This window comes from Capricornis sumatraensis, chromosome 5 (genome assembly GCF_032405125.1).
Source record: "Capricornis sumatraensis isolate serow.1 chromosome 5, serow.2, whole genome shotgun sequence".
Taxonomy (NCBI): Eukaryota; Metazoa; Chordata; class Mammalia; order Artiodactyla; family Bovidae; genus Capricornis; species Capricornis sumatraensis.
In genome coordinates, this window is record NC_091073.1 from 43,403,939 (window position 1) to 43,431,553 (window position 27,615).

At 35.8% G+C, this 27,615-nt stretch overlaps 1 protein-coding gene across 7 annotated transcripts in view; it reads left to right on the top strand.

The window, feature by feature from the left end:
• Positions 1-27,615, top strand: part of CACNA2D1 (calcium voltage-gated channel auxiliary subunit alpha2delta 1) — a 526,060-nt gene that overhangs the window by 363,143 nt on the left and 135,302 nt on the right. For all 7 annotated transcript variants that reach the window (XM_068973034.1, XM_068973032.1, XM_068973033.1 and 4 more), the window contains exon 7: positions 18,199-18,330. In XM_068973034.1, coding sequence (XP_068829135.1) covers positions 18,199-18,330 — 132 coding nt within the window. The remainder of the gene's footprint in view (positions 1-18,198; positions 18,331-27,615) is intronic.

A 27,615-nucleotide genomic window follows, 5' to 3' on the forward strand; every position in this document is an offset into this window, starting at 1 on the left:
AACTCTTCCCAGTAAACTGTTCATTGAATCAAATTTCAGATAATAATACCTTAAGCTAGGAAAAAGGGTATGCTTCCAGTCTGTATTTTGATGTGGATAGCATAAGTTTCAAATTGTTCTGAGCTAACGGAAAAAAGAAAATTGTTGACAAATGACAATAACAAACAATGATTGCGTGTTTCAGGTAAGTTTTCATTTTAATGAATACAGCTTTATACTCCAGAAAAACCTGATAATACCTGTGAAAGGTTAACTTTAATAAAAGATACTAAATTCTGGACAATAAGATGAGGTTTTTTAATGATTTTTTTTTTAAGTAAATTTCCTGTGAAATAGTAAGATGGGTTCCAACACTAGGCATAACTTTGGAAGAGAGGAAATAAATGTGCACTCAGGAAAAGTCAGAATATTACAAAGAAAAATTCAGAGTGTTACAAAGAAACAGTAAATCCAGTCTCAATCTCAGTATATTTGCACTTTTTAAAGCCATAAAAAGTTTGTTTATCTTCTCTAAAAATATTTATATTCAGTTTTGGCAGTGTCTAGAAGAGCTGTTATATAAATGCTTCTAAATGAATTATGTTATTGGTTATGTATATCATAAGCATGTATACGTGCTAGGTTACTTCAGTCGTGTCCAACTCTGTATGACCTTATAGACCATAACCCACCCGGGTCCTCTGTCCATGGGATTCTCCAGGCAACAATACTAGAGTGAGTTGCCATGCCCTCCTCCAGGGGATCTTCCCCACCCAGGGGTCAAACCCAGTCTCTTATGTCTCCTGCGTTGGCAATTGAGTTCTTTACCACTGATGCCACCCAGGAAGCCCATCATAAGCATGTATCATTTTAAACAGAGATCTAAATTATATGATCTGGTGCCCGTAGTGATTCACACACACACACACACACACATACACACCCGCACACTGCTACCTTCTTGTCTAAGAAGATATTGCTACCTTGTTTAAAGGTATGTCATTTTAAAAATAGAAAAAAATATGGAAATAAACAACAAAATGCACAAACTTTTGCTTTTAAACAAAAAATGTTGGACATGTCACATTTAGGAATAGCATGTAAAGGGACAAGACAGGGAGAAACTGATACTTAAGTAGAATACATAAGAAAAAATTACAGTAGAAAACAAAATCAAAAAGCTTCACTTGAGATTTATTTAATAGGCCAGAGAACCTGACAAATAATGTAAAATATCCTGGCTTCTATCAGTCTGATGTGAAACACAAAGTGACAAGGAAGTAAAGGCTTGTTTCAAAATCACGAAAAAGATTAATGTCAAGGAAACTACAGTTTGGGTAGGAATAGTAAAATCATTTAAATAAATTTTTCATGTTTATATTAGAAAATGGTAGCTATGTTTTTAAAATTAAATGGAATTTATTACCCTCTTTACACTTGCCTAATTTGATGTTTTATGAAATAGAAGGTTTGAAGTCTTCATCTGTATGTAACCTTGTGATATTAAATTTTACCAAAAGGTCAATTGAAGTTTTGTTTTTAGAAATAAATATCTGAGATGCTGTTAAGTAATTAAATCTTGTCACTCTTGTGTATCAGATAAATGAGGGTGGTTGGCACTTGTTCATTTAGAGCTACTGATGCAGGTTTAAATCCTTTCCGAAAGTCAAAGGCACAGGCAATTTGCAGAAGAGAGTCACACAATGACGATAAGAAAAGCGTGGTCGGCAATTTGAAGTGTCTTTATAATACATACACGACTCCTGTGGTAGAACTTTATGGTCTTATAAGACCATGTAATCACCAAGTTTCAGTCTTGGGGGGCTCTGTGTAAGTGTGGAGGCACAATAGACTGCCTTATTCTAACCGAGCATAAGGGGAGTTGCTTATTCTTCAAGTACACAGCAAGCATAAAGTGCTCTACATACAAGAGTTTCAGGCATTGTATCCCTGGGTACTTCATTTAAGTCAATAACTCTTTTAAAAAGGCAAAATTCAAAACAGTGCATTAGAAGATAATGGGTTTTTATTGGTTCCAATATCTTTTCATATTATTTCTTCTTCATGGACTGAGTTGGGCACAGATACACTGAATGTGTGCAGTTGAATTCAGTGCAGTTGTTTTAATGCAGATGTAAAAATTATATTCAAAAGGCATATTTTGTGTCTTTTGAGAAATGAAAACAATAGGTATGTATCACAGCACACTATGCCCTGGTTATTTTTCATGGGAAACGGTGACTTGTTTATGAGTGTTAGGTCCATGTTATTTCCTTTTGGCAATCTCTGTCAGCTAGGTAAAGCTTCCTTAGTACTTAAGGATCTGTAGCACTTACTAATATCAGTAACCGTGAACATCCTTCAAACAGTTTTGACTGTCACTGAAACAGTGACTTCCAAATCTGATTCTTCCATATGGAGCCGTGGCTAAGCTGCAGATTCATTTCTCTGATTGCCTTTTGGATAACCATTTTCAGTGAATTAAAAGGCACCTCACATCATGACATCAGTGTCTCCAAATATGCCCCTCCTCCAATGTTCATATCTTTGTTAATAGTATCAGCCAGGTCCAAGCAGAAAACCAGGGCTCTTCCTTCCTCCTGCCCACCATCTGTCACTAGGGTCTGTGGATTATTTAATCTTCTTCCACTCCCCATGTCCAGCACTGATTTTTTAGTTCCATCCATTGTCATTACTGTCCAGCCTAACCGTACTAGCTTTTTGTCTTCTCCCCATTCATATGTGGCTTTTCCCCAGTCCACTTTCAATCTTCTTCCATGCTGGCTTCTTGAAACCTCAAGTACAAATATGATTATTTTGTATTTTAGCTTTTATGACTCTGTAATTCTCAGAATGCAATTATTTTTGTTTAGTATCTGTATCATTATAACAGGATGTCTGTATTCTTAGCTTTGCTGCTTTGGGCCATCAGTTTAGTTGCTCAGTCATGTCCAGCTCTTTGCTACCCCATGGACTGCAGCATGCCAGGCTTCCCCCATATTCTTCTTTTATTCAACCGTTGTGAAGCATGTAGAGCTCCTGAAATGCCTTATACTTTTTTTTGGTTTCAGCCTCTGTTTTCTGCATAAGGCATTCACTGAATCAGTCACCCACTTCACTACTCTTCTTTAAAACTGTACCATTCCTCCTGGAAGTCTTTTTTGACCACCAACCTTTTGACTCTCAAAACATTTACTCACCTCCTGAGAGGGCAGTACTGTTGTTAATAGGGTGTATGATACAAAAGCAAAATTGAATGTAAGACACTGTGTCTCTTTCTCCATTAGATATAGAGCAAACTGAGAAGAATGGTCACAACTAACTTTAATTCTGAGAGCAGAGTCAAGGGTTATTATTGTACTTTGAGGGACTGAATACAATGCTGGAATTAGACCTCGAGAATTCAGTCTATTACAGTAAGAAGACCCAAACCATTTTTAATGCCACAGTATTCCTTTTGTGCCATGTATTTTTGTTTGGATGTTTTGGTGTTGCAGTAAAATTGTGTGAGATTTATCCTTGAAATACTGCACTAGATCCTAAAGCTTCCTATTAATAAAGTGAACAGTGGGAAAGGAGGTCTGGAGATGGGGTAGAAGGATCCATAAAGACCACCTTTTATGGAGACTTAACTGTAGACTTTTCATTCAGGAAGTCATTTGCCGTGTAGAACACCATGGCAGTGGCCATAGGAAAAAATGGCTGAACACAAGGTGAAATTGGAGGCAGGGAGACTAAAGGTTGTTGTGAGAGACATAAGTGAGTTTGGCCTTGGAGTGAGAGAAGATTGAGAGATACACAGATCTAGAAGCAGTGTGACCTGGTCATTTACTATCTCTTATGATATTTCATCAGATTAAAAACCTTTAAGCCACTTGTAAAAGTTTATGTGTAGACTGTTTGTTTAGATCAGGTATTGAATCCTTTATAATATTTTTTTCTTACTTTATAAAAAGGTTTACTTGTTCTTTTGAGCATTTTTCTTTAGGCAAAAGACCAAATAAATGAATACAGGGTAATAACTTAAGAATTCATTTGATGCCATTGAGGAGACATATGAATCTACTTTCCTAGTTACACTAAATGATTATTTTATGAGGAATCCTTTACAGTAGTTTAAAGCTATGTAAGAATAACTTGAATTTATTCAACCAATTTGACTGATACATGAAAACTTTTGTGGGATATTAAGTTATGAATGAAAAGTAAAAATTCATGAATTATTAGAATAGAAAAAGAATTATTTCTTAAGGTATTTGTTGAACTGGCAGTAGCTAGGACTGATAAATATTGTTAATATAAATTTGACATCAATTACTATAACAAATACATTAAAATCTGAACAAGTAATGCTTACTATGTTATAAGCATCCTGAAAACTGATACAGTTAATATATTTTTTCTTTTTATATGTAGATGTCTATCTTTATAAATGATAAAATAAGTTATGAGTGCTCCGTATGCATGTATGCTTATTTGCATATGGCAATTCTTTATTTGTATTTCAACTAGAGTTACAGGATATAACCTCATTTTGTCTTAGATACAGAATCAGATTTCATCCATACCTTTATGGAACATGACTCAGTAAGTAGCAATCTGTAGTACAAAAGATTTATTTTTTGTTTAATTTCACTCTGAAGCAGTGCATGGTGTTTAAGCGATTGTTCTTCTTAATTATAGCAATCTACTATGTGCTGTATTTCAGTGCATCTAATCTTTCCATCATAAAATCACCAGGCAACTCTTTGTTCTGAAACTAGTTGACACAAACTCTTAAGTACTAAGCAGTCTGTGCCTCATTGACAGTATCACCCTTGCCCCCAGGAGCCTTGTTATCCTTCTCCAACCATACCTCATTAGTCAGCTCCAATGCTTTTTGATCCTTCTCTGTGAATTCAGTAGACCAGATTTGTATGTAGACACTAAATTCCCTATGCAGTTAGGCAGTCTCAGAGCAAAGGCAAGAGATTTCCCATATCTAATTTAGTCTGCAATTCTTGGCCAGAGTTTCCTCTCTGCCTTAAAAGAACTGTGTACCCATCATTCTGTGTGTGTGTGCTTGTGTGTGTGTGTGTGTGTGTGTGTATGCCTGTGTTGTGTCTGGTATGTATATTAGGTCTTATATAATTTAATATCTCCTTGCAGAGTTTTAATGTTTTCATGTTGTATTCACCAGTATGTATTCACCAGTTGTATTCACAGTCACCACTGTGGTTTATTTTCAAGAGCCCTGGGAACATTCCATATGAAAAAACTATCTTCACTGAAATTATACAGTACATTACATACTATCATTACAGAGATTTTTCTTTTTCATTTTTGCCTTCTCTTGTAACAATGTAAGTGGTTTGGGAAGGGTAACAAGCTGTTTTCTTCTTGAGATTTATAACAGGAAAATTAAGTAGTATTTCTGGACATTAATTTAGGGCCAAAGAAAGAACGAAGATTCTTTGAGGAAAAGAGAGGATGTTAGAGTTTTATCACTCATCCTAGCATTTTAGCAGCATGGTCAGAATGGCTCCATAAATATATATTTTTAAAAAATCTTTTAAATGCTTAGTATTAAAAGGTAAATAAGAAAATAATGATACAGGCAGATAGCATTTATTGTGCAGTTAGTAAGTGACAAAAGTGTTCTTAAGTACATGTAATCCTCGGCACAGATATGTGAGGCAAACACTATTGTCATCCCCATTGTGCAGGCAAGGAAAATGAGGTTTAGAGAGGAGAAAATGCTTTCCCAAGGTCAAATGGATACTTCACAGAGACTCAGCCTTTCGGTGGGAGGGCAGTAAGTAACAATATTCTTTGCTCATACTGCATACGTACATATGTGCTCTGTTCAGTCACTCAGTCATGTCCAGCTCTTTGCGACCTCATGGACTGTAGCCTGCCAGGCTTCTCTTTCCATGGAGATTCTCCAGGCAAGAATACTATAGTGGGTTGCCATTTCCTCCTCCTGGGGATCTTCCCAACCCAGGGATCAAACCCTGGTCGCCTAGATTACAGGCCGGTTCAACATTTGAGCCACCAGGGAAGCCATATGTATACGGAACTCTAAAACGCCGATTTATTTAAAGGAAAAAGCATCATCAGCAAAATAAGGAGGCATCTGAAAACAGCACCTCAGTTTGAAGTTCTTTATATTTGATCCTAATTGTGCATTTATTCTTAAATGGCTGAGACTTCACCTCTGTGTTCTCATAGTTTCTGATTTCTTTTTTAAACTTACATATTTTATTTCCCTTTTTAAAGTTTAAATTTTAAAAAGGTTTAAAACATTTTTGTCTGTTTTTTTGTTGGTTCAGAATGTAGCAAGCTGTATTTACTAAATATTGCTCTAATGCATAAAATGGATATTTAACAATCTTTCCAAAAATTTTAGTTATAAATAGTCACATTTATGATGAAAATGACTTTTTGAAATAGTGTCAATGGAGGAAATTGTGCTGTCTTCCTCAGGTAATTTCTGTAACATTCCAACTTTATGTTTACAAATTATGCAGTATTTCCAAAATGTAAAATTATAGTATTTCACTATATGATTCCAGTGAAGAGTATCTCATGATGTGACAGGTTTTAAATAAATTAGAGGGTGGACATAAGGAATGTAGTTTTATTGAAAAATAGAGGTATATTTAAGTTGCTATATCTGAAAGAAGTTATTGTTCAAGTAAAAGAAAATAACTGACAAACTTTTATGTCAAGATGTAAAAAGGACCTGTTCTCTATGTGACATCTAAAGGAGATGTGCATCTTACAAATATTTATTCCAGGTAAGGAAAGGACTATAATAATATCATGCACCCTGACATCCTTTTATTGGTAGACTTATTTGACATTCATGTTAACTCTGTCTGGCACCCTTAATGTGTTTATTTGTATTTTTTTTTTAGATGAAAGGACAACAGAAGTATAAGACATTAAATGACTAGTTTGAAGTTGAGGCTGTGCCCATGAGAGAGAAACTTAAAATGCTTGCAAGATAAACATTTTGCCTCCTAATCTTATGACATTCTTGTGCATAATGCTTCTACCCCTTCAAGAAAAATTTTGCAAGTAATTATCATTTTATTAAAAATGACATTAAAAATCCTCAATTAACAAACCCACTAGGTCTGAATGTCTTCTATTCCCCTTGCATTATTCTTATTTTCTTTTATAAAAGTGGTTTCTCCTGAGCTCCTTCTATGTGCAATTTGCACGTTTTTTTTTAAAGTAGAGCAGCTGTGTTCTGGGTATTAGCCAGGTGCTCAGTCTATGGGAAATGAGACATTGGGAGCAAGACCAGAAATCTCAGCAATACAGGGGTTAGAGAATAGACAAGGACAAGAACCTTTTAATATTTGTACCAAATTAACGGTAGGAATAAGGCTTATCTCCTCATTAGGGCCCACAGTGGGAGGTGTGTGGTGGTGCCTGAGATATGATTAGAGAGATTAGATTTGGTCTTCCCATCTCCCTGTACTTTATTAATATTTCATTTACACTGGCATTAGATTAGATTCCTTTAGCCAAATCCACCAAAAAGATTCGTTCATTTTAATATTTATGAACACTGCTTGTTCCTTAAAGTGGATTTTTTTTGTTTGTGTGCTTAATTGGATCAGTGGGTTTCTTCTTATTAACATTTTTCTTTTTTGAGATCAAGGTTGATGAATTAAATTAGTGATATCTGGCTCAGCTCTTGGACTAAATGCAACTCCTTTAATGATTGTGTTATATACTATGGGATAAAATGAACATTTGCTATAAAGATAAAATTAAATTTAGTTTAGAATCATACAATGTTGAATCATTTTTTTTAAAAAGCAAAACTCATAATATTTTATGAATATCTAAGAACAGGAAGAGAGAAGGATAACATTTTTGGGGGAAGAGTGTAGCAGTAAGTACTTGACCTCTTATTAATTTATTCATTTTATTGTTTAGTTGGTGTATTTATTTTTAATTAATTTTTATTTGAGTATAGTTGCTTTACAACATTGTATTAGTTTCTACTGTACAGCAAAATGAATCATCCATACATAGTCATATATCCCCTCCCTTTGTGGTGTTGGAGAAGATTCTTGAGAGTCCCTTGGACTGCAGGGAAATCCAACCAGTCCATTCTAAAAGAGATCAGTCCTGGGTGTTCTTTGGAAGGAATGATGCTAAAGCTGAAACTCCAGTACTTTGGCCACCTCATGCGAAGAGTTGACTCATTGGAAAAGACTCTGATGCTGGGAAGGATTGGGGGCAGGAGGAGAAGGAGACAACCGAGGATGAGATGGCTGGATGTCATCACCAACTCGATGGACGTGAGTTTGAGTGAACTCCGGGAGTTGGTGATGGACAGGGAGGCCTGGCGTGCTGCAATTCATGGGGTCGCAAAGAGTCAGACACGATTCAGTGACTGAACTGAAGTGAGCTTTGCCTTCCTTCCCATTCAGGTCACCACAGTGTGTTAAGTAGTAGATTCCTTGTACTATAGAGTATGTTCTCATAAGTTAACTTCTTATACATAGTATCGATAGGGTATATATGTCAACCTGGATCTCCCAATTCGTCCCACCCCATCTTTCCCCCTTGGTATTCATATATTTGTTCTATATGTCCTTGTGCCTATTTATTCTTTGCAAATAAGATCACCTATATAATTTTTCTGGATTACCAATATGTGTATTAATATACAATATTTGTTCTGTCTTTCTGACTTACTTTACTCTATGATTTTCATTCCTTTTGTGGCTGTATAATATTTCATTCAATGGCACTAAAAACATAGCTTTGAAATCCTTACTTATCTCTTCAACTTATGAGAATAGTGTGTTAGAATTTCTGGGACTGAAATGGAAATTTCTCAACCCAAAGAGAGTCAAAATACAGCCTGAAGTATTGACATAATTTAGTGTAAAACAATAATATTTTTAAATGTATCAGCTTTCATTTGAAGAACTTTTCTTGTGGCTTTTTGTGGACAGAATTTGTTGGGAATATTGCTTTAAACAAAGTGAATTGATTTTGTTTATATTTGTACTTGAGCAAAGTTTCCTAACTTGTGCCCTACCGACATTTTGAGCTGGGTGATTCATTGTTGTGGAGATTGTCCTGTGCATTGTAGGATATTTAGAGTGTCTTGGGTTTCTACCTACCAAATGCCGATAGAACTCCTAGTAGTCTTTCTTTTCTATTATTTCGGTCCTGCTTTGTAGCATGTGGGATCTTAGTTCCCTGACCAGGGATAAAACCCTTGCCCCTTGCATTGGAAGCTCAGAATCTTAAATCCTGGACCTCCAGTGAAGTCCTGCCTCCTACTAGTGTTTTTGTGTTTTTTCCTTTATTTTTCATTGAAGGATACTTGCTTTGCAATGTTGTGCTGGTTTCTGCCATACATCAGCATAAATCAGCCATAGGTATACATATGTCCCCTCCCTCTTTGAAACTCCCTTGCACCCATTACCCCATCCTACCCTTCCAAGTTGTCACAGAGCATCAGGTTGAGCTCCTTGCATCATACAGCAAATTCTCACTGGCTATATATTTTGCACATGGTAATGTATATGCTTCAATGCTACTCTCAATTGTCCCAGTCTTGTCTTCCCTTTTGTGTATGCAAGTCTCTTGCGTCTTGCTTCTGTTCTTGGTCTCTTTTGCTGCTCTATGAATAGATTCATCCGTACCATTTTTCTAGATTCCATATATATGTGTTAATATATGATATTTGTTTTTCTCTTTCTTACTTATTTAACTTGTAAAACAGCCTCTGGTTTCATCCACCTCACTAGAATTGACTCAAATGTGTTCCTTTATTATGGCTGAGCAACATTCCATTGTATATATGTACCAAAATGTCTTTATCTGTTCACCTGTTAGTGGACGTCTAGATTGTTTCCATGTCCTGGCTATTGTAAATAGTGCTGCAATGAACACTGGGGTACATGTATCCTTTAGAATTGTGGTTTTCTCAGGGTGTATGCCCAGTAGTGGGTTTGCTGAGTCATATGGTGGATTTACTCTTAGTTTTTTAAGAAATCTCCAGACTATTCTCCCTAGTGGCTGTATCAATTTACATTCTCACCAGCAGTGCAAGAGAGTTTATTTTTTCCACATCCTCTCCAGCATTTATTGTTTGTATATTTTTGATAATGGCCATTCTGACCAGTGTGAAGTTATATCTCATTGTAGTTTTGATTTACATTTTTCTCATAATAAGCAATGTTGAGCATTTTCTCATGAATTTATTAGGTATCAGTATGTCTTCTTTGGAGTGATGTCTGTTGGAGCTAATCAGTGAATCTAGTAAAGTCAAAGGATACAAAATCAATACACAGAAATTTCTTGCATTCCTATACACTTAACAATGAAAAATCAGAAAGAGAAATTAAGCAAGCAATCCCATTCACTATTGTAACAAAAAGAATGAAATATCCAAGAATAAACTTACCTAAGGAATCAAGAGAGCTGTATACAGAAAACTATAAGACACTGATGAGTGAAATCTAAGGTGACATAAACAGATGGAGAGAGATGGCATGTTCTTGGATTGAAAGAATCAATATTGTAAAAATGACTATACTGCCTAAAGCAATCTACAGATTCAGTGCAATCCCTATCAAATTACCAATGGCATTTTTTACAGAACTATTATAGAACAAAAATTTTCACCATGTGGAAACACAAAAGACCTCAAATAGCCAAAGCAATGTTAAGAAGGAAGAATGGAGCTGGAGGAATCAACCATCCTAACTTCAGACTATACTACCTGTCTTGACCATCAAAAATGTCTGTAGATATTGCTGAAAGGAACAATCTCAATTGATTGAGAAACAGTATTTACAAATGCATAGGTGATTTTTATTTTTTCAGATTTGAAATTCTAAATTAGAGCTATATAAATAATGAGAGCTAGAAATAAACAGCTCATAAACAGTGAGGATGTTGATATGTGACTTATTTGGGTGCTGTGTCTATGCCTGTGTATGAATTTTGGTAAATTACTCTTTCTAGATTTTATTTTTATCATCTAAAAAAGAGTAATATTTTTAGGTTGCTGCAAAAGTAATTGTGATTTTGCATTTTTGAATTTTTCCACTTGATATTGGAATACATTCTTATATAAGTGTGATTGTTATACATCATCTTAATGTACATTTCTCACTGTATTTTTTTGGTAATTACTTATTACTTGTTGATTATTTTACATTTCTTTTATACTTTAGAAATGATATTTGACAAAAAGCAAATTTGAGCAATTTTTGTATTTGAGTTCAAAATGGGTTGTAAAGCAGGTCAGACAGCTCACAACATCAACAACACATTTGACCCAGGAACTGCTAATGAATGTACAGTGCAGTGATGGCTCAAGAAGTTTTGCAAAGCACATGAGAGCCTTGAATGTGAGGAGCATTGTGGCCAGCCATAGGAAGTCAATAATGACCAGTTGAGAGCAGTCATTGAAGCTGATCCTCTTACAACTGCATGAGCTTTGGCCAACAACTCAACGTCGACCATTCTACAGTCATTAGGCATATGAAGTAAATTGGAAAGGTGAAAAAGCTCAATAAGTGGGTGCCTCATGAGCTGACTGAAAGTCAAAAAAATTGTTATTTTGAAATGTCCTCTTCTCTTATTCTGTGCAACAACAATAAACTGTATCTTGCTCAGATTGTGACACATGATGAAAAGTGGGTTTTATAAGACAATCAGCAATGACCAGCTTAGTGGCCTGTGATGAAGCTCCAAAGCACTTTCCAAAGCCAAACTTACACCAAAAAAAAGGTCATGGTCACTGTTCGGTGGTCTACTACTAGTCTGGTCCACTGCAGTTTTCTGAATCCCAGAGAAACCATTACATCTGAGAAGTATGCTCAGCAAATCAATGTGATGCACCAAAAATGGCAACTCCTGCAGCTGGCATTGGTCAGCAGAAAGGGCCTAGTTCTTTTCCATGATAGCACTTGACCACACATTGCTCAACCAGTTGCTTCAAAAACTGAATGAATTGACTACAAAGTTTTGCCAATTCTGCCATATTCACCTGACCTCTCACAAACTTATTCAATCATCTCCAGAACTTTTTGCAGGGAGAATGCTTCCATAAGCAGAAGGAGGCAGACAGTACTTTCCAAGAGTTCATCAAATCCTGAAGCACAAATTTTTGTGCTACAGGAAAAAACAAACTTATTTTTCATTGACAAAAATGTGTTGATTGTTAATGGTTCCTATTTTGATTAATGAAGATATGTTTGAGACTAGTTCAGTTCAGTTTAGTTGCTCAGTCTTGTCCGACTCTTGGCGACTCCATGAACCACACCACGCCAGGCCTCCCTGTCCATCACCAACTCCCGGAGTCCACCCAAACCCACGTCCATTGTGTCTGTGATGGCATCCAACCATCTCATCCTCTGTCGTCCCTTTCTGCTCCAGCCATCAATCTTTCCCAGCAACAGAGTCTTTTCAAATGAGTCAGCTCTTCACATCAGGTGGCCGAAGTACTGGAGTTTCAGCTTTAGCATCATTCCTTCCAGTGAACACCCAGGACTGATCTCCTTTAGAATGGACTGGTTGGATCTCCTTGCAGTCCAAGGGACTCTCAAGAGTCTTCTCCAACACCACAGTTCAAAAGCATTCATTCTTCTGTGCTCAGCTTTCTGTATAGTCTAACTCTCACATCCATACATGACCACTGGAAAAACCATAGCCTTGACTAGACAGACAAAAGTTGACAAAGCAATGTCTCTGCTTTTTAATATGCTGTCTACGTTGGTCACAACTTTCCTTACAAGAAGTAAGCGTCTTTTAATTTCATGGCTGCAATCACCATCTGCAGTGATTTTGGAGCCCAGGAAAACAAAATCAGCCACTGTTTCCTCTGTTTCCCCATCTATTTCCCATGAAGTGATGGCACCAGATGCCATGATCTTCATTTTCTGAATGTTGAGCTTTAAGCCAACTTTTTCACTCTCCTCTTTCACTTTCATCAAGAGGCTTTTTAGTTCTTCTTCACTTTCTGCCATAAGGGTGGTGTCATCTGCATATCTGAGGTCATTGATACTTCTCCCGGCAATCTTGATTCCAGCTTTGCTTCCTCCAGCCCAGCATTTCTCATGATGTACTCTACATATAAGTTAAATAAGCAGGGTGACAATGTACAGCCTTGACATACTCCTTTTCCTACTTGGAACTAGTCTGTTGTTCCATGTCCACTTCTTACTGTTGCTTCCTGACCTGCATATAGGTTTCTCAAGAGGCTGGTCAGGTGGTCTGGTATTCCTATCTCTTTCATTGTGGAAAATAAATAGATGTTTTTCTGGAACTCTCTTGCTTTTTCAGTGATTCAGTGGATGTTGGCAATTTGATCTCTGGTTCCTCTGCCTTTTCTAAAACCAGCTTGAACATCTGGAAGTTCACGATTCACGTATTGCTGAAGCCTAGCTTGGAGAATTTTAAGCATCACTTTATTAGTGTGTGAGATGAGTGCAATTGTGCAGTAGTTTGAGCATTCTTTGTCATTGCCTTTCTTTGGGATTGGAATGAAAACTGACCTTTTCCAGTCCTGTGGCCACTGCTGAGTTTTCCAGGAGCCTAGTTATGATGATTTAAAATTCATGGTCTGAAACCACAATTACTTTTGTACCAACCTAATAGTGTCTTGTTTTAAGTGTCATTTTTTAGTAAAATGTGATAGTGGATAGAAAATAGTTAACTAATCTGCTTGCTCTTAATACAATATTACCGACTGTTACTATCAGTGGAAATAGTTTAAATAATACATGCTAATTTTATATTAATGCAAGTCTATGAGAATGGTATGATTAAATGGCAATAGTGTAGTAAACATTTTGGACAGTTCCCTGTTTTAAATTATGTAATTGTATCATATTTAGTGTTGTTAAAAATAATTGTTACTATCCATTCCCTTATATAACTTTAAGATTTTCAAGTCTTAGGAAAGACCTGCCAAAATATTTTATGTTTTATAAAGTATATTTGTGATGCATATTTATCAAAGTTATTTTATATTTTCAGTAAATCATAAAAATTGTTTCTCTTCTTTTTTCTAGCATATTTCTGCTTCATTTCAAAGCTATAGTTGATAGTATAAATAATCTTAAGGTTTTTCAAATAGTTATATAGTGCCTTCAACACATGGTGAGGCCCAGAACCCTGAATAAGTCAACAAAATAAATTCAGACTTAAGTGGCAGCAGTAGTGGAGTACTTCTTGGCTGAAGTTCGCAGGAGAAAATTGGATTCTGAACTTGTTAATGATTCCACATTCATGTCATAAACAAGATACAGCTGTGTCACGTATTTTAGAAGAATTAGCAGCAAATGAAAGGTCCTTTTCTTATGCTGTTACAAATTAGATTTTTCTTTCTTCCCTTGAGAAGCCAAACTGAACAAAAGAATCCTCTACAAGAGAGAATTGCTGAACACCAAGGCCATGTTTTTGAAAACTAAATATAAGAAGAATAGAAAGAAATATATGCTTGGCGCTCTGAATCAATTAGCAGTAAAATCCTTTTATACCATTCAGATTAGAGGCCCCAAAGTCAAGGTTTGCTTTCCCAGCATTCATTGAGTTTTTAATAAACTTAGCCTTGAATATCTATGAAAGATGTTTTCACAAACTCTAATTTTCAAAGATTAAAATCTTAATTTCTAAAAAGTTGACAGAAAATCAGTACTCATGTTACTCCTAAGGAAGCCATAAGACAGTTAGCTAATAAGTTCATTAGTAATTGATAGCAGGTTCAAGGCTAGATCACAATTGGCCAGTATGTCTTACACAGTGAAAAATACATAAGCCACTCATGTACTTTTGTGTACACCCATGTACTCCATTCAAGCAAGAAATTAGAAATTTGAATGTGTGAATATAAAACATTACTACTGCTTTAGGAGGCAGATAAGAAAGGTGTGGGTGCATACAGAATACAATATATTAAATAAGGCCATACATATCCAGTATAATTGAGAATTAAAATGCGATATAATTTTAAAGACTGCCAAATGATTTATGGAAAACCAATCAGAACTATTCCCTATGTTCTTGAGTTATCTGTCCAAATAGAAAGCTAAGTTTTATTTGTGGACAAGAAGTATTTCAAGGCCTTTTAGAAAAAGCACTTATTCTGGAGTTATTACAGAAAATATTGGTGAGCTACTAGTTTATATCAATATTTATGCAATTAAAGAAAATCCTTTGTATCTTGGTTTCTTGCTCAGGATATTTATATAAAGATCATGCTTTATAGAAAAAAATAATTGCATTTGAAAAGTTTCAGCATTGCTAGTGTTCTGCATTAGTTTTATTATGCCATCATTTGCAAATGACCCAGTTACTTCAGTATTGTTTTTCCTTACTTATGCTGATAACATAGAATTGGGGAAATGTTGGGCACTTCAGTAATTTCTAGATTAAGTATTTAGTTTTTACAAAGTTAAGAAGGTAAAAATCTACTTATTATAGAATGCCAAAGTAATGTATGTTTATTGTGTTATTTGCTCAGTTTTGTTCAACTCTCTGTGACCCCATGGACTGTAGCCGGCCAGGCTCCTCTGTCCATGGGATTTCCCAGGCAAGAATACTGGAGTGGGTTGCCATTTCCTTCTACCTTAGATGGATATAAAGGAGGATTCATACTTATTTGTTTGCTTCTATATTTTACATGTCTCCTTTTACATTTTTAACTGGTTTCCAGTATAATTTGAAGAAAAATATTTCCTACTGCAGCAATTTATTTTCGTGTTTTAAGGAATTTGAACAGTATAATTAAAAGAATTATTCTCAGTCTAAAATTCTCTGCCTCAGGACTGAATATCTGTAGTCTCCCCATAGTATAAATTCTTTCAAATAGAATTGCTGGATTAATGACTGCATTTTGATAGACAACTTTTGTGAAACTCTCTTCTGCACTAATTTTGTACTCCCATGGCAAATCCTTTGAATTTTTTTCTTGTGGTAGATATTCAAATAAAAATTGTGGCTACAAGAATAATTATTGCACTCTAGTCTTTATAAATACACAACAACAAATGCAGCTCTCTTGCTACACATCGTCAAGTTTTATAAACTTTGCGCATTGCCATGTCTTTCATTCTGAGTAAATCACTTCAGGTGTCTATTCTGAAAAAGCTTTATGTACTTTGCTCATTTGCATATGAACAGCTTTTGTGGAAATCATTTTGCAGTGTCTTATCTGAAAAAGAATTTTCAAACATATAAACTACTATTTTAAAACAGATCACCATGATGATAGCATTTGAGTTTGACTTTTTGCCCCATTACATAAAAGTATAATTCATTGTCAGTGTATAAGAGCCTAATACTTAGTAGTTGTTAGATAATAAAACTGAGTAAGACTCTGAAAACAAAGAAAAATTTATTAAAAATAATTAGATCTCAGTTGTTGCTTAATGTGAATTAAAGAACCAAGGAAACTGAAGAGACAGACTTCATTAATCCCCAATCTATTCTAAGTATCTGGAACATAAATAAACATGATTATTTTGTTGAGTAGAATATAACTGTATAATTCATGAATGCTTAAAAAGAAAGGTAGAGGATGTCCCTCTTTTTCTGTGCTGTTTTGTGTAGTACCATAAATATTCATGGATGGTGAGTATCAGGTTAGGTTATCTATGTGAATATAAATTTTCGTATAACTGGTCACTCAGTGTTCATTGGATCATGCTTTTGAATTTGAATTCACTAGTATCTCAGATGTGCTATGGATCTGACCCAACTCATGAATATTTACACACACAACTGATCTTTCTGAAGGTAATCACATCCATAAAGATGGGAAACTCATTAGTTTCCAATAATGAGAAATGCATTAGGATGCTGGTCCCAGAACAATTTGCAGTATGCTTGTTTTCATTTTTTGGGTGAATGATAAAACCTTAAAATACAAACACATATGCTGTACATCTTTCTTGAAAGAAGCTCTTTGTTCTTTTATCTTCAAAACATCTTGCATATGTTTTAACCATGATTGTATTTGTTTCTTTTACTTACTGTGGTCACAGAAATGAATGGAAAAAAGCAGTATTTCTAGTCATTATCCCAAGCTAATGTCCATTATTTAGGTTTGGACATATATTCTCAAATGCAAGCTTTCCCAATCTGCTAATCTGCTGGGGGCATGATGCATATTTTACATATATTAAGGCCCTCCAAGAAAGATGAGATTATCTCATATGTCATCTTTTTTGTGTAAAGGGAAAATAATATTCTAAGCCGATTAAATTTTTATCATGTTAGACATAGGGTGCTATGATCATGGACAGCCATAATTATAAACTATACTTAGCCCTGTTATATGCTGTATTATAATTGTTCCTCTTTCATTATAATGACTGGCATATGTTTGTGATACCTATGCAGGATCAGTCAGTCAGTATAAGTAGGTATCAAAATCAATGACCTGTCCCTTGTTAGCACTACACTCTAATTGTTAGTTGAACTAACCAGAAAAAAGAAAATTATTATTCATAAAGCTAGTGATAAGGTATCAGCTACACCTTACTTCTATTACTGATGTTGTCAAGCCTCTGAATGAGTTTTTCTTTATGAACAAGTATGCATTTTTGTTGTTACAGAAATACAGTTAATTAGCTATGCTCAATGACAGACATCTGTTTTTTTTTAATTCAAGTAACAGATTAAACCATGTTAGTATATCATAGAGAATCATCAATAGTTGAGGAAAGTAGTCATCAAATTCTGTCCTAAGGTGCCCTGTAGGTTTCTTTAGAACTGCCTCAATTGGAAGAATGCTTCCCACCACCTCTCAGCCAGCAGAGCTTGACTATTGCCTGTTTTAAATTGTATATGTCACAGGGGTTCTCACTAGAAAGTAATTTTGCTCCCCAGGGCTTATGTGGTGATATCTAAAGACAGTTTTGCATATCACAACTGGGAACATGGACTGACTTCTAGGGTGTAGAGGCCAGAGATGCTTGTTAACATCTACAAAGCACAAAACAACTCTCACTACAAAAAAGTCACCCAGCCCCTAAATGTCAGTAGGGCCACCATCATATAAACATTTGTTTGAAGAAATGATTCCATGTCTAAACTTTTTGATTACCACCAGATCAGAGTGCTTTTATAGATAAAGCAATGAAATATATATAACATTACTATGCACATGTATGAAAACAGGCTCAGTTACTAATTACAAATTTGAATTGATTGATTTTTCCGTTCTTTCACTTTTGGTAGCAACAATTGTATTAAATGAACTCAACTGGACAAGTGCCTTAGATGAAGTTTTCAAGAAAAATCGAGAAGAAGATCCTTCATTATTGTGGCAGGTATTTGGCAGTGCCACAGGCCTGGCCCGGTATTATCCAGGTAAGTACTTAGTGATTCAATAGATATCAAGTAAAATTGTAAATACTGGACTGGTTTTTCTTGACAACACTCTGTTACCTTCTCCTATTAGGTAAAAGATGGTTATTACATGGCTTTTGTAAGAAAAGCCATTTCTCCTCACATGGCTCTTTAACTACCAAAATCACTTTAAGTCAAAATACCTGAGAAGTAGCTGGAACCATTGTCATGTGAAATCAGGCAGGGCCGTTGAGACTGTGAGCAGGTATCTGTGACCTGGAACAGGAGGTTGTCATGAATCCTAAAACAGTTCTAAGAATCCAACTGCATAGCATGGACCAAGCTGCGAATCACATTAGAGAACTGAATAGAAATTTTAGAAACTAATTGAAAGATCTCTTTCCAGATTTTAAGTCTGTGTGTTTACATGAAAGTTATTGATGCTTTTCTTTAATCAGTAGATGTGGATTTGTTAAAATGAGAATATATTTTAAAAATTAACATGAATAAATCCTTGTGTAATGTCCTTTATTCTTATATAAAAGTTTAAGAGGAAATAAATTTATAATGAAAATGAAAGATTAATCACTAGTACATACTGAGACTCTATTGAAAAGACTTTAAGTGAAATGTGTGTTGGTATTTTTAACTTTTCCACCTTTCCAAGCAAGCTGACAAGCACATATGCATTTTCTTTCTCAAAGTGAGACAGAGTTATGGGATGCATACTAGGTCATTAGGCTTTAAAAAACATAGCATATATGAGAGTTTATTTAGACTTGCATTTTTTAAACATTTAACATTAGAGTTGTTAACAATAAAAAGTCACAACAGTGAAAAGGGGGTGAAATAGAGATTAGATAATGTATGTCTTTGTGAATAAAAATATGTGGGCATCATCAAACTAAATAGCTCTAAAATTAGGTGAAGATATATAACTTCTTGCAATAAGTGCCAGATAGTAAGATCATTGACAATTACTTTTTGCAAAAATCCAGTGGGCTAGGAAAGGCGTACTGGTATTTCATTGTTGAAAAAAATTCATGTACACTACCAAAATGTAAACATTAATACCAGATGTTGGGGGGATATCACATAACTTGCTATAATAGATGAATTTTCTACTTGGAAATACTGTTCAGTATAATACAAAACTTATTCTAAAATACTCTTACATTACTAATATGTTCAATATCATATATCAGGAATTTGAAAACTTTCATATGTGATATAAAGAAAAAGGCATTTATTGCTCATGTCATAGTAAGCCTAATATAATAAACCTTAATATTATGGCAGGTCTTATAAAATTTATAATTTATAATTAGTATACAATAATACCAGTACATGACTATAATTATTTATATTTATCAATAACTTACAGCATTATGTAGCTTTAAACTGTATTAACTCAATACAAAATTCCATTTATGAGCAGCTGAGGATAGGAGGAAAAAGATAAGCAAGAGAAAATATGATAATAATGAGAAACCTAGAGCCCAGAACTACAGGGAAGTTGACAATGCTGCAAAAGAAAGAACAGACAGTATTATAAGAGAGGAATAGGAAGGAGAATGGAAGGAAAGATTGTATAAGAAAGAGAGAGAGAACACTGGGGTCAAGAGGTGGGAGGAAAGATAGATCCTACTATGTACATTTTTCCAAGATGAGTCTTTTTACAAGTAGTTAACTTTTAAGCATACCAATAAATTTTCTTTTAAATGCTAATTGAGGGATTATGGCTTTAATTTTTTTTTTTAAGCCTAATCATATACTTCCTAACATATTGACATTTGTCCACTTTCACCTTGGAAAAACTCCATAAAGATTTAGTTTAGCTGAATCCATATGGTTCCCCTAGAATGTTAGTTGTGGAAGTAACCCTGGGCTTTCCTATAATGCCATGCTTTTTAAGATTTAACTCAACAAATCATCTCTGAGTCTCATAATGGCTCTCTTGATTGCTATGGAATACACTCGATGAAATTTCATTGAGTTTTATTTAGTGAGTACGTTGCTGAGGTGCTCTTTTATTAAAAAAAATTTTTGACATATGAAAAGCTGTACCTAGTTAATATATATAACAAGATGAATTTGGAGATAAGTATACATTGGTGATACCATCACCACAATCAGTGTCATCAACCTATTTATCATCTGGAAAAGTTTCCTCCTACTCTCTTATTTGTTAGTATATTTTGTGTTGTAAAAACACTTAATATAAGATCTGTCCTGCATGGAGGGAGGAATGAGCAGCCAAGATGACTGTTCTCTTGTTCTCTGTCCATCCCCACTCATCTAGTCCCTGCTTCAGCTACAATCTATTCACCTGACTGACCTTCACTCTTAATAATAGGTAGAACCTAATTAATAAATGCCTGCATACTTGCTCCCAGACCCAGCTTGTGGTTATTCTAAGCTTTATATCAGCTTTATGTACTTGATAGCTTATCAAAGAACAGTGAGGGGCATGCTCTCTGCTGCTTTCACTGGGAACCTATGAGCTAAGCTGAGATCGGTGTCAGTCCTCCCTATAACTGGAAACTTCCCCTCCTTCCTTCCCTCATTCCCTCCCCACTTTCCACTTCCAGCTATGAGTGGGCTATATTTCAGCCCACCAGCAACCACACATGGTGGAGTATTGGTTCAGGACCTTGCTTCAGACCCATAAGATCCCACAGTCCTTTAAACCATTGATGTCTCTGTCACTATATCCAGGCTCTTTAGCCTTAAAGCTGCAGGCCTGTGGAACACAGCCCAACATACCCTCTTAGCAAAACTTTAAGTGTACCATAGTGTATTGTTACCTTCTGGTTCTATGCTATACCGAAGATCTCCAGGGCTTAGTGGTCTTGTATAACTGAAACTTTGTAAACTCTTTAACTGATACTTCCCCACTTGTACTTTGCCCTGGCAACCACCATTCTACTTCCCTTCTATAGGGTCGATTATTTTAGATTCCCCACGTAAGTGATATATCATGAGGGGCCAGTGTAATTTCCTCGGGTCTGTCTCATTGCAGCAAAAATTTGACATGACGGACCTAGTGTTACCTCTCTGTTACAGCTCAGTTTTATTTGGCAAGCAAAGGAAAATACATCCCCGTGGCACGAGGGTGGTTGACCCAAAAGAAGAGAAGGCTCAATCTTGGCTTCTCTTTTTATGTGGTTTCTCTCCTCCCCCTGAGCCTTCCCTATGTAAACTGGGCTAGCCAGGCTGTTTGTTTCACCTGAGGTTCTCAGTATGGTCCTGGGATTTTCTTTTGTTCCATTTTTACAGGCTTTTCCTTTCTTTTTCTTTTAGCCACCCACCATTTTGGGCTCCTTTTTCCTATTCTAACTACCTAGCCATATAGTACTTGTCCTTCTGTGCCTGCTTATTTTGTTTAGCATAATATCCCTCAGGTTCATTGATGTTGTCACAGATGGCAGGATTTTTGTCTTTTTTGAGGCTAAATGAGTTGCTCTTCATGATAATAATGCTCTAATAGAATCAAATGTCTTTAGTAAAGACACTAAGACATTATTATAATTTAAAAGTGGACCTCTATATTTCTGTGTATGCTAAGGCATGCTTTTAACACATTTTACATGTCTTTAGGTTTAAAGAGTCTTTTAAAATGAAGGATTTTTAAAAATCTCTCAGTAAGCCATACTTTCCTCTCTGATTTTAGTCTTTCCATTTTGATACTGAACAAAATAATGTGGAACAGCTCATCCCTGATTACTGTCTGTTAAAACGAAGGTCAAAATAGCCTTTAATTATTGTTAATTATCTTACTTGTGAGTTGAAATAGAATACATATTACCTAATTGGATTTTACATGTCAAGATTTGGACCTCAGGCTAGGATCTCCCGACTAACTGTGAGAAACTAGATGGGTCTTCTAAATTTTCTGAGTCTTAGTCATCAAATCTAAAAATAAATATGAGCACTAATGTTTCCATTTTAGAGTTCCCTGGTTGCCTAGTGGTTAGGACACTGAGCCACTGGATAGCCCAGGTTTGATCCCTGGTTGGGAAACTGAAACCTTGGGGCTTTCCAGGTGTCTCAGTGGTAAAAAATCCGCCTTCTTTGAAGGCAGGGATGGTAACCCACTCCAGTAATTTTGCCTGGGAAATCCCATGGATGGAGGAACCTGGTGGGCTACAGCTCATGGGGTCATGAAAGTCAGACATGAATTGGTGACTAAAGAACAACAACAGCAAATGTTTCGATTTATCCCCTGAGAGTTGTGATGGATGGGATAATATAATGAAAAGTACTCGCAGTAACTCCACATGGTGGAGTTGGTCAGAGATGTAGGTTTTAACCTATGACCTTAGTTAAGTCACTTCTCAAGAATGCCCAGTTAAATTTCAGTTTCAGATAACAAAGGATTTTTCAGCGTAAGTATATGATGTTTGAGAAATATTCACTCTTAAAAAGTATTTAGTATTTACTCTAAAAATTTTTTTAATTAAAATTGAAATTTAATTGGATGTCCCTAATTTCCTTTTCGTAAATTTATTAATCCTATCTCTCGGGCATTGAGTTTATGAGAAAATATGAGAAATAAACTTTCCTGTTACCTCATGGCATTGTGAGGATCCAAGAATCTATTTCATGTATTAATATAAATGCAGAATTTGTGCTTTTTCTTCTTTTTTTAATTCTACAAACTACCTTTAAAGCCTTTTTTGCCATATTATTGTAAATGAGTTTGTAGAAACTACAATCCTCTAACTCACAATATAAGATCTAAAATAAAATGTGTTCTTGGGAAATAGTAAGATGCTGCTTAAAGCAGAGCTAATAGTGTGAGTGGGTTAACCAGGTATATAACCTGATAGCCAGTATTTAAGTTGCACTGCCATATCTTGATATCATGGTACCCTTGGGGAAATATTCAGACTTGAGCTGTTAAACAAAAAGGATAAAGTAGAATTAAGAGGAGAAAAAAATTAAATGCTTCTTATTTGCTAAGACATTTAGGAAAAAGCCAGTGATGATTAGCCATTCTGCTGATTTCCATTTTTCAGGTTATTTAAACTGCATGGGGGCACTACTGCCTCCAGAGCTGACATAATATAAGGGCTCCTCTGCAGAGCCAATTCTGGATAGCAGTTTGATATGACTGGGGATGGATTTGACCTCTAACATCTGTCCTTAGAGTGAATATCAGTAATTTGTCTGTTTTCTAATTTTGGTTGATATGTATGGAAATATGGTATAAAGATTGTTGTATGTCTTTTTCTTCTTTTTTTCCCCTTTTCTCCTTCTTTTCCTCTTCCTTCTCCACCTCTCCTTTTTCTCCTCTCTCCTCTCCAACTTAGAAGATAGGTAAGCTGTGTAATAATAAAAGGAGGAACATTGTATTGCAAGGAGTTCTTGATTCATATTGAAACTTTCAATGGCTAAGTCATATCTCTGAACCTATTTCTTAACCAGTAACTTGGGATGATTGAAGAAGGTGATTTCCAACACAGGCACTACCTTTATTTACTTATGCATTTAGACCTCATTTGCTACACCACAGTCTTTGTTTTATAGGATAAACTAGAGGTACTTGCCCTAGTCATACTGCATGTCATGGCAGAGTTGAAGCTGGAACCCATATCTGATGACATCTTGTTGAATATGTGCTGACTGGACAATCAGTTTAATTTATGAGTGCTTTCTCAATTCCTGGGTTTGGAAGATCTGCTGGAGAAGGGAAAGGCTACCACTCCAGTATTATGGCCTGGAGAATTCCATGGTCTATAGTCCATGGGGTTGCAAAGAAGCAGACATGACTGAGTGACTTTCACTTCACTTCCTTTAGAAGCCCTTAATTGATTTATATAAATTAATCTTAATGTTATTAAAACTGCTTTCAAGAGCTATCAACTATTTGAATTTTTATGCATCATAAAAACTATAGGCATAGACAACACATTTCATCTATTAGTGTCTCTTGAAATTGTACCAATTACTGCGATAATTGGGACTGTAATTAGAAGTTACTGGCTTGTCAGAATGCCAATATAGACAGCACTTATTCTTTTTTGGTAATTAGTTCCACTTATAAAAAAAGGATAAAATTTAAATCTCTTAAACTTCATGTTTCATTTTTAGTTAATCATTTAATTAAATGTCTTATTAAACATTTGTTTTTTCTTCATCCTCTTTCAAATATTTATTTCAAAAACATGGGTTTACTGAATAGGAAGCTAGTATATGTTGCTGCTACTGCTGCTAAGTCGCCTCAGTCATGTCCGACTCTGTGCGACCCCATAGACGGCAGCCTACCAGGCTCCCCCATCCCTGGGATTCTCCAGGCAAGAACACTGGAGTGGGTTGCCATTTCCTTCTCCAGTGCATGAAAGTGAAAAGTGAAAGTGAAAGCGCTCAATCGTGTTTGACTCTGTGCGACCCCATAGATGGCAGCCCACCAGGCTCCCCCATCCATGGGATTTTCCAGGCAAGAGTACTGGAGTGGGGTGCCATTGCCTTCTCCGGGTATATGTTGAATTAGTGTTAAATATTTCTTATGGAGACACTTCCTTGTTCTTGGATCTGCTAGGATTCTGCTAAAATAAAATGTGAAGGAACCTGTGTGCAGAGTATATAGAGGGGCATATTTTGCCATGTGTGTAGCCAGTTATTCTTAAGCTGCTTAACTCTTTTTGAAAAATACCTTTAAAATGTTTTAAACAGCAAATAACAGATGACAGAGCAGTCCAAAGAATACCTTTTTAGTTATTTATAAAGGGAGCATTTGCTAGATTGTTGGTTAATTTGAAGAAAACATAATAGCAATGGAGCCTCAGCATTTCGAGGTATTTATTTATAAAAGAGTAACTGCTTTCAGTGATCAGTTTTCTTAAAAAAGAAAAAAGACTGATTTTTTTTACTTTGATATTTGTGAATGGATATGAAGTTTAACTATAAATATGTTTAATTATATTTGTTGAATGCTATATGAATACACTTTAAGTTGAAATGATTACCTTATTGCTTTTTTATACTAATAATGATTAGAGTCGAAGCATCACTTAGGAATAAAACTAGCTACCAGTTACAGGAAATCCAAAACGATGGTGATTTCAACACTATAGAGGTTTATTTCTTACTCAGTCAAAGAATATCAGTTATAGACCAGGGCTGATAAGGAAGCCTCACATACAAGGGTTTACACTCCTGTCTTGCTAAATCGCTTTAGTTGTGTCCAGCTCTGTGCGACCCCATAGACAGCAGCCTACTAGGCACCTCCATACCTGGGATTCTCCACGCAAGAACACTGGAGTGGGTTGCCATTTCCTTCTCCAATGCATGAAAGTGAAAAGTGAAAGTGAAGTCACTCAGTCATGTCCGACTCTTCGCGACCCCATGGACTGCAGCCTTCCAGGCACCTCCATCCATGAGAATTTCCAGGCAAGAGTAATGGAGTGGGTTGCCCTTGCCTTCTCCATCTTATTTCTCTGACATTCTCTGAGTATATATTCTGCAGTGTCCACCATTGTTACTTGTTTTTTTTTTTCTTATGGGACAAATAATAGTATTCCCTCTCTTTCTAAGGCACTTTCTGGAAATCACACAAAACCTTTCCTCTTATGCAACATTGGCCAAAGTTTACTGGTCTCATGGTCATAGTTTACCTTCAATTTATATTGTAAATTATACAATTTGCTTTTCTGTGTACGATTGATCAGTTGTATTACTTGCAAAAACAACATATAAATATATATAAATATATACAAATATATATATATATATATATATATATATATATATATATATGCAGCCATGAAATTAAAAGACGCTTACTCCTTGGAAGAAAAGTTATGACCAACCTAGATAGCATATTCAAAAGCAGAGACATTCCTTTGCGGACTAAGGTTCGTCTAGTCAAGGCTATGGTTTTTCCAGTGGTCATGTATGGATGTGAGAGTTGGACTGTGAAGAAGGCTGAGCACCGAAGAATTGATGCTTTTGAAGTGTGGTGTTGGAGAAGACTCTTGAGAGTCCCTCGGACTGCAAGGAGATCCAACCAGTCCATTCTGAAGGAGATCGGCCCTGGGATTTCTTTGGAAGGAATGATGCTGAAGCTGAAACTCCAGTACTTTGGCCACCTCATGCGAAGAGTTGACTCATTGGAAAAGACTCTGATGCTGGGAGGGATTGGGGGCAGGAGCAGAAGGGGACGACAGAGGATGAGATGGCTGGATGGCATCACCGACTCGATGGACGTGAGTCTGAGTGAACTCTGGGAGTTGATGATGGACAGGGAGGCCTGGCATGCTGCAATTCATGGGGTCACAAAGAGTCAGACACGACTGAGTGACTGAACTGAACTGAACTGATAAATGCACACACATACACACAAAATAATATATTATTGAAATTCTCACAGGATCCCAATTTATAGAGGTAATTCTGTAACCTCATTTTTGTTTTCTTTTATATGACCCCATCTCTTAGCCACGTCTGTCTTTTTTTTCACTTATAAGGGTGGAAGAGTTGTTAACTTTGCAGTCAACTATGGGTCCAGTTATTTCACAAGTGAGAGCAGTTAAGTAAGATCCTGATATGAAAATGGGATGTGCTTATAATTTGATGGAGGATAAAATTGTATGTAAAATGTTTGCATCTGTCTGTGTCTGTGCTAAGTTGCTTTAGTCGTGTCCAGCTCTGTGCAACCCTATGGACGGTAGCCCACCAGGCTACTCTGTCCACGGCATTCTCCAGGCAAGAATACTGGAGTGGGTTGCCATTTCCTTCTCCAGGCGAACTTCCAGACCCAGGAAAAATTAAACTTCCTCTCTTAGGTCTCCTGCATGGGCAGGCAGGTTCTTTAACACTATCACCACCTGGAAGCCCTAAATATATGCATAAGTATTGTTAACAATCTTTAGCTCTTTTAAAGTCCTAAAGTAGCTCATTTTACTCCTTTCTCTTTGATACATTGCTAAATTTGCAATCCATTTTTAGATACATAGGGCCATCTTTGATGTGCAGCTCTTGTTGTGTTCAGTATATTCTATTAAGAAAAATTTAAAATCCTTGTCAAAATTCAGACAACTTTTTAAGCACTTCTCTCAGATACACCAAATATAAAATTTGTAAGAAATACATCCTTTAGCCCCTTTTTCTAAAAAGATTATTGAGTTATAAAAATCAGAATCTTTTTCCTATAGAATCACAATTTACTTTTGTATCACTATTACCACCTAACTGGATTTATTTGCTTACAAAAGTAGAAACTTTTTTCTCTGTCAGAGTTCAGTTTTTCTCTGTGTAGCATATATCTGAAATTATTTTCCAGTAAAATTCTCTTCATGTTTT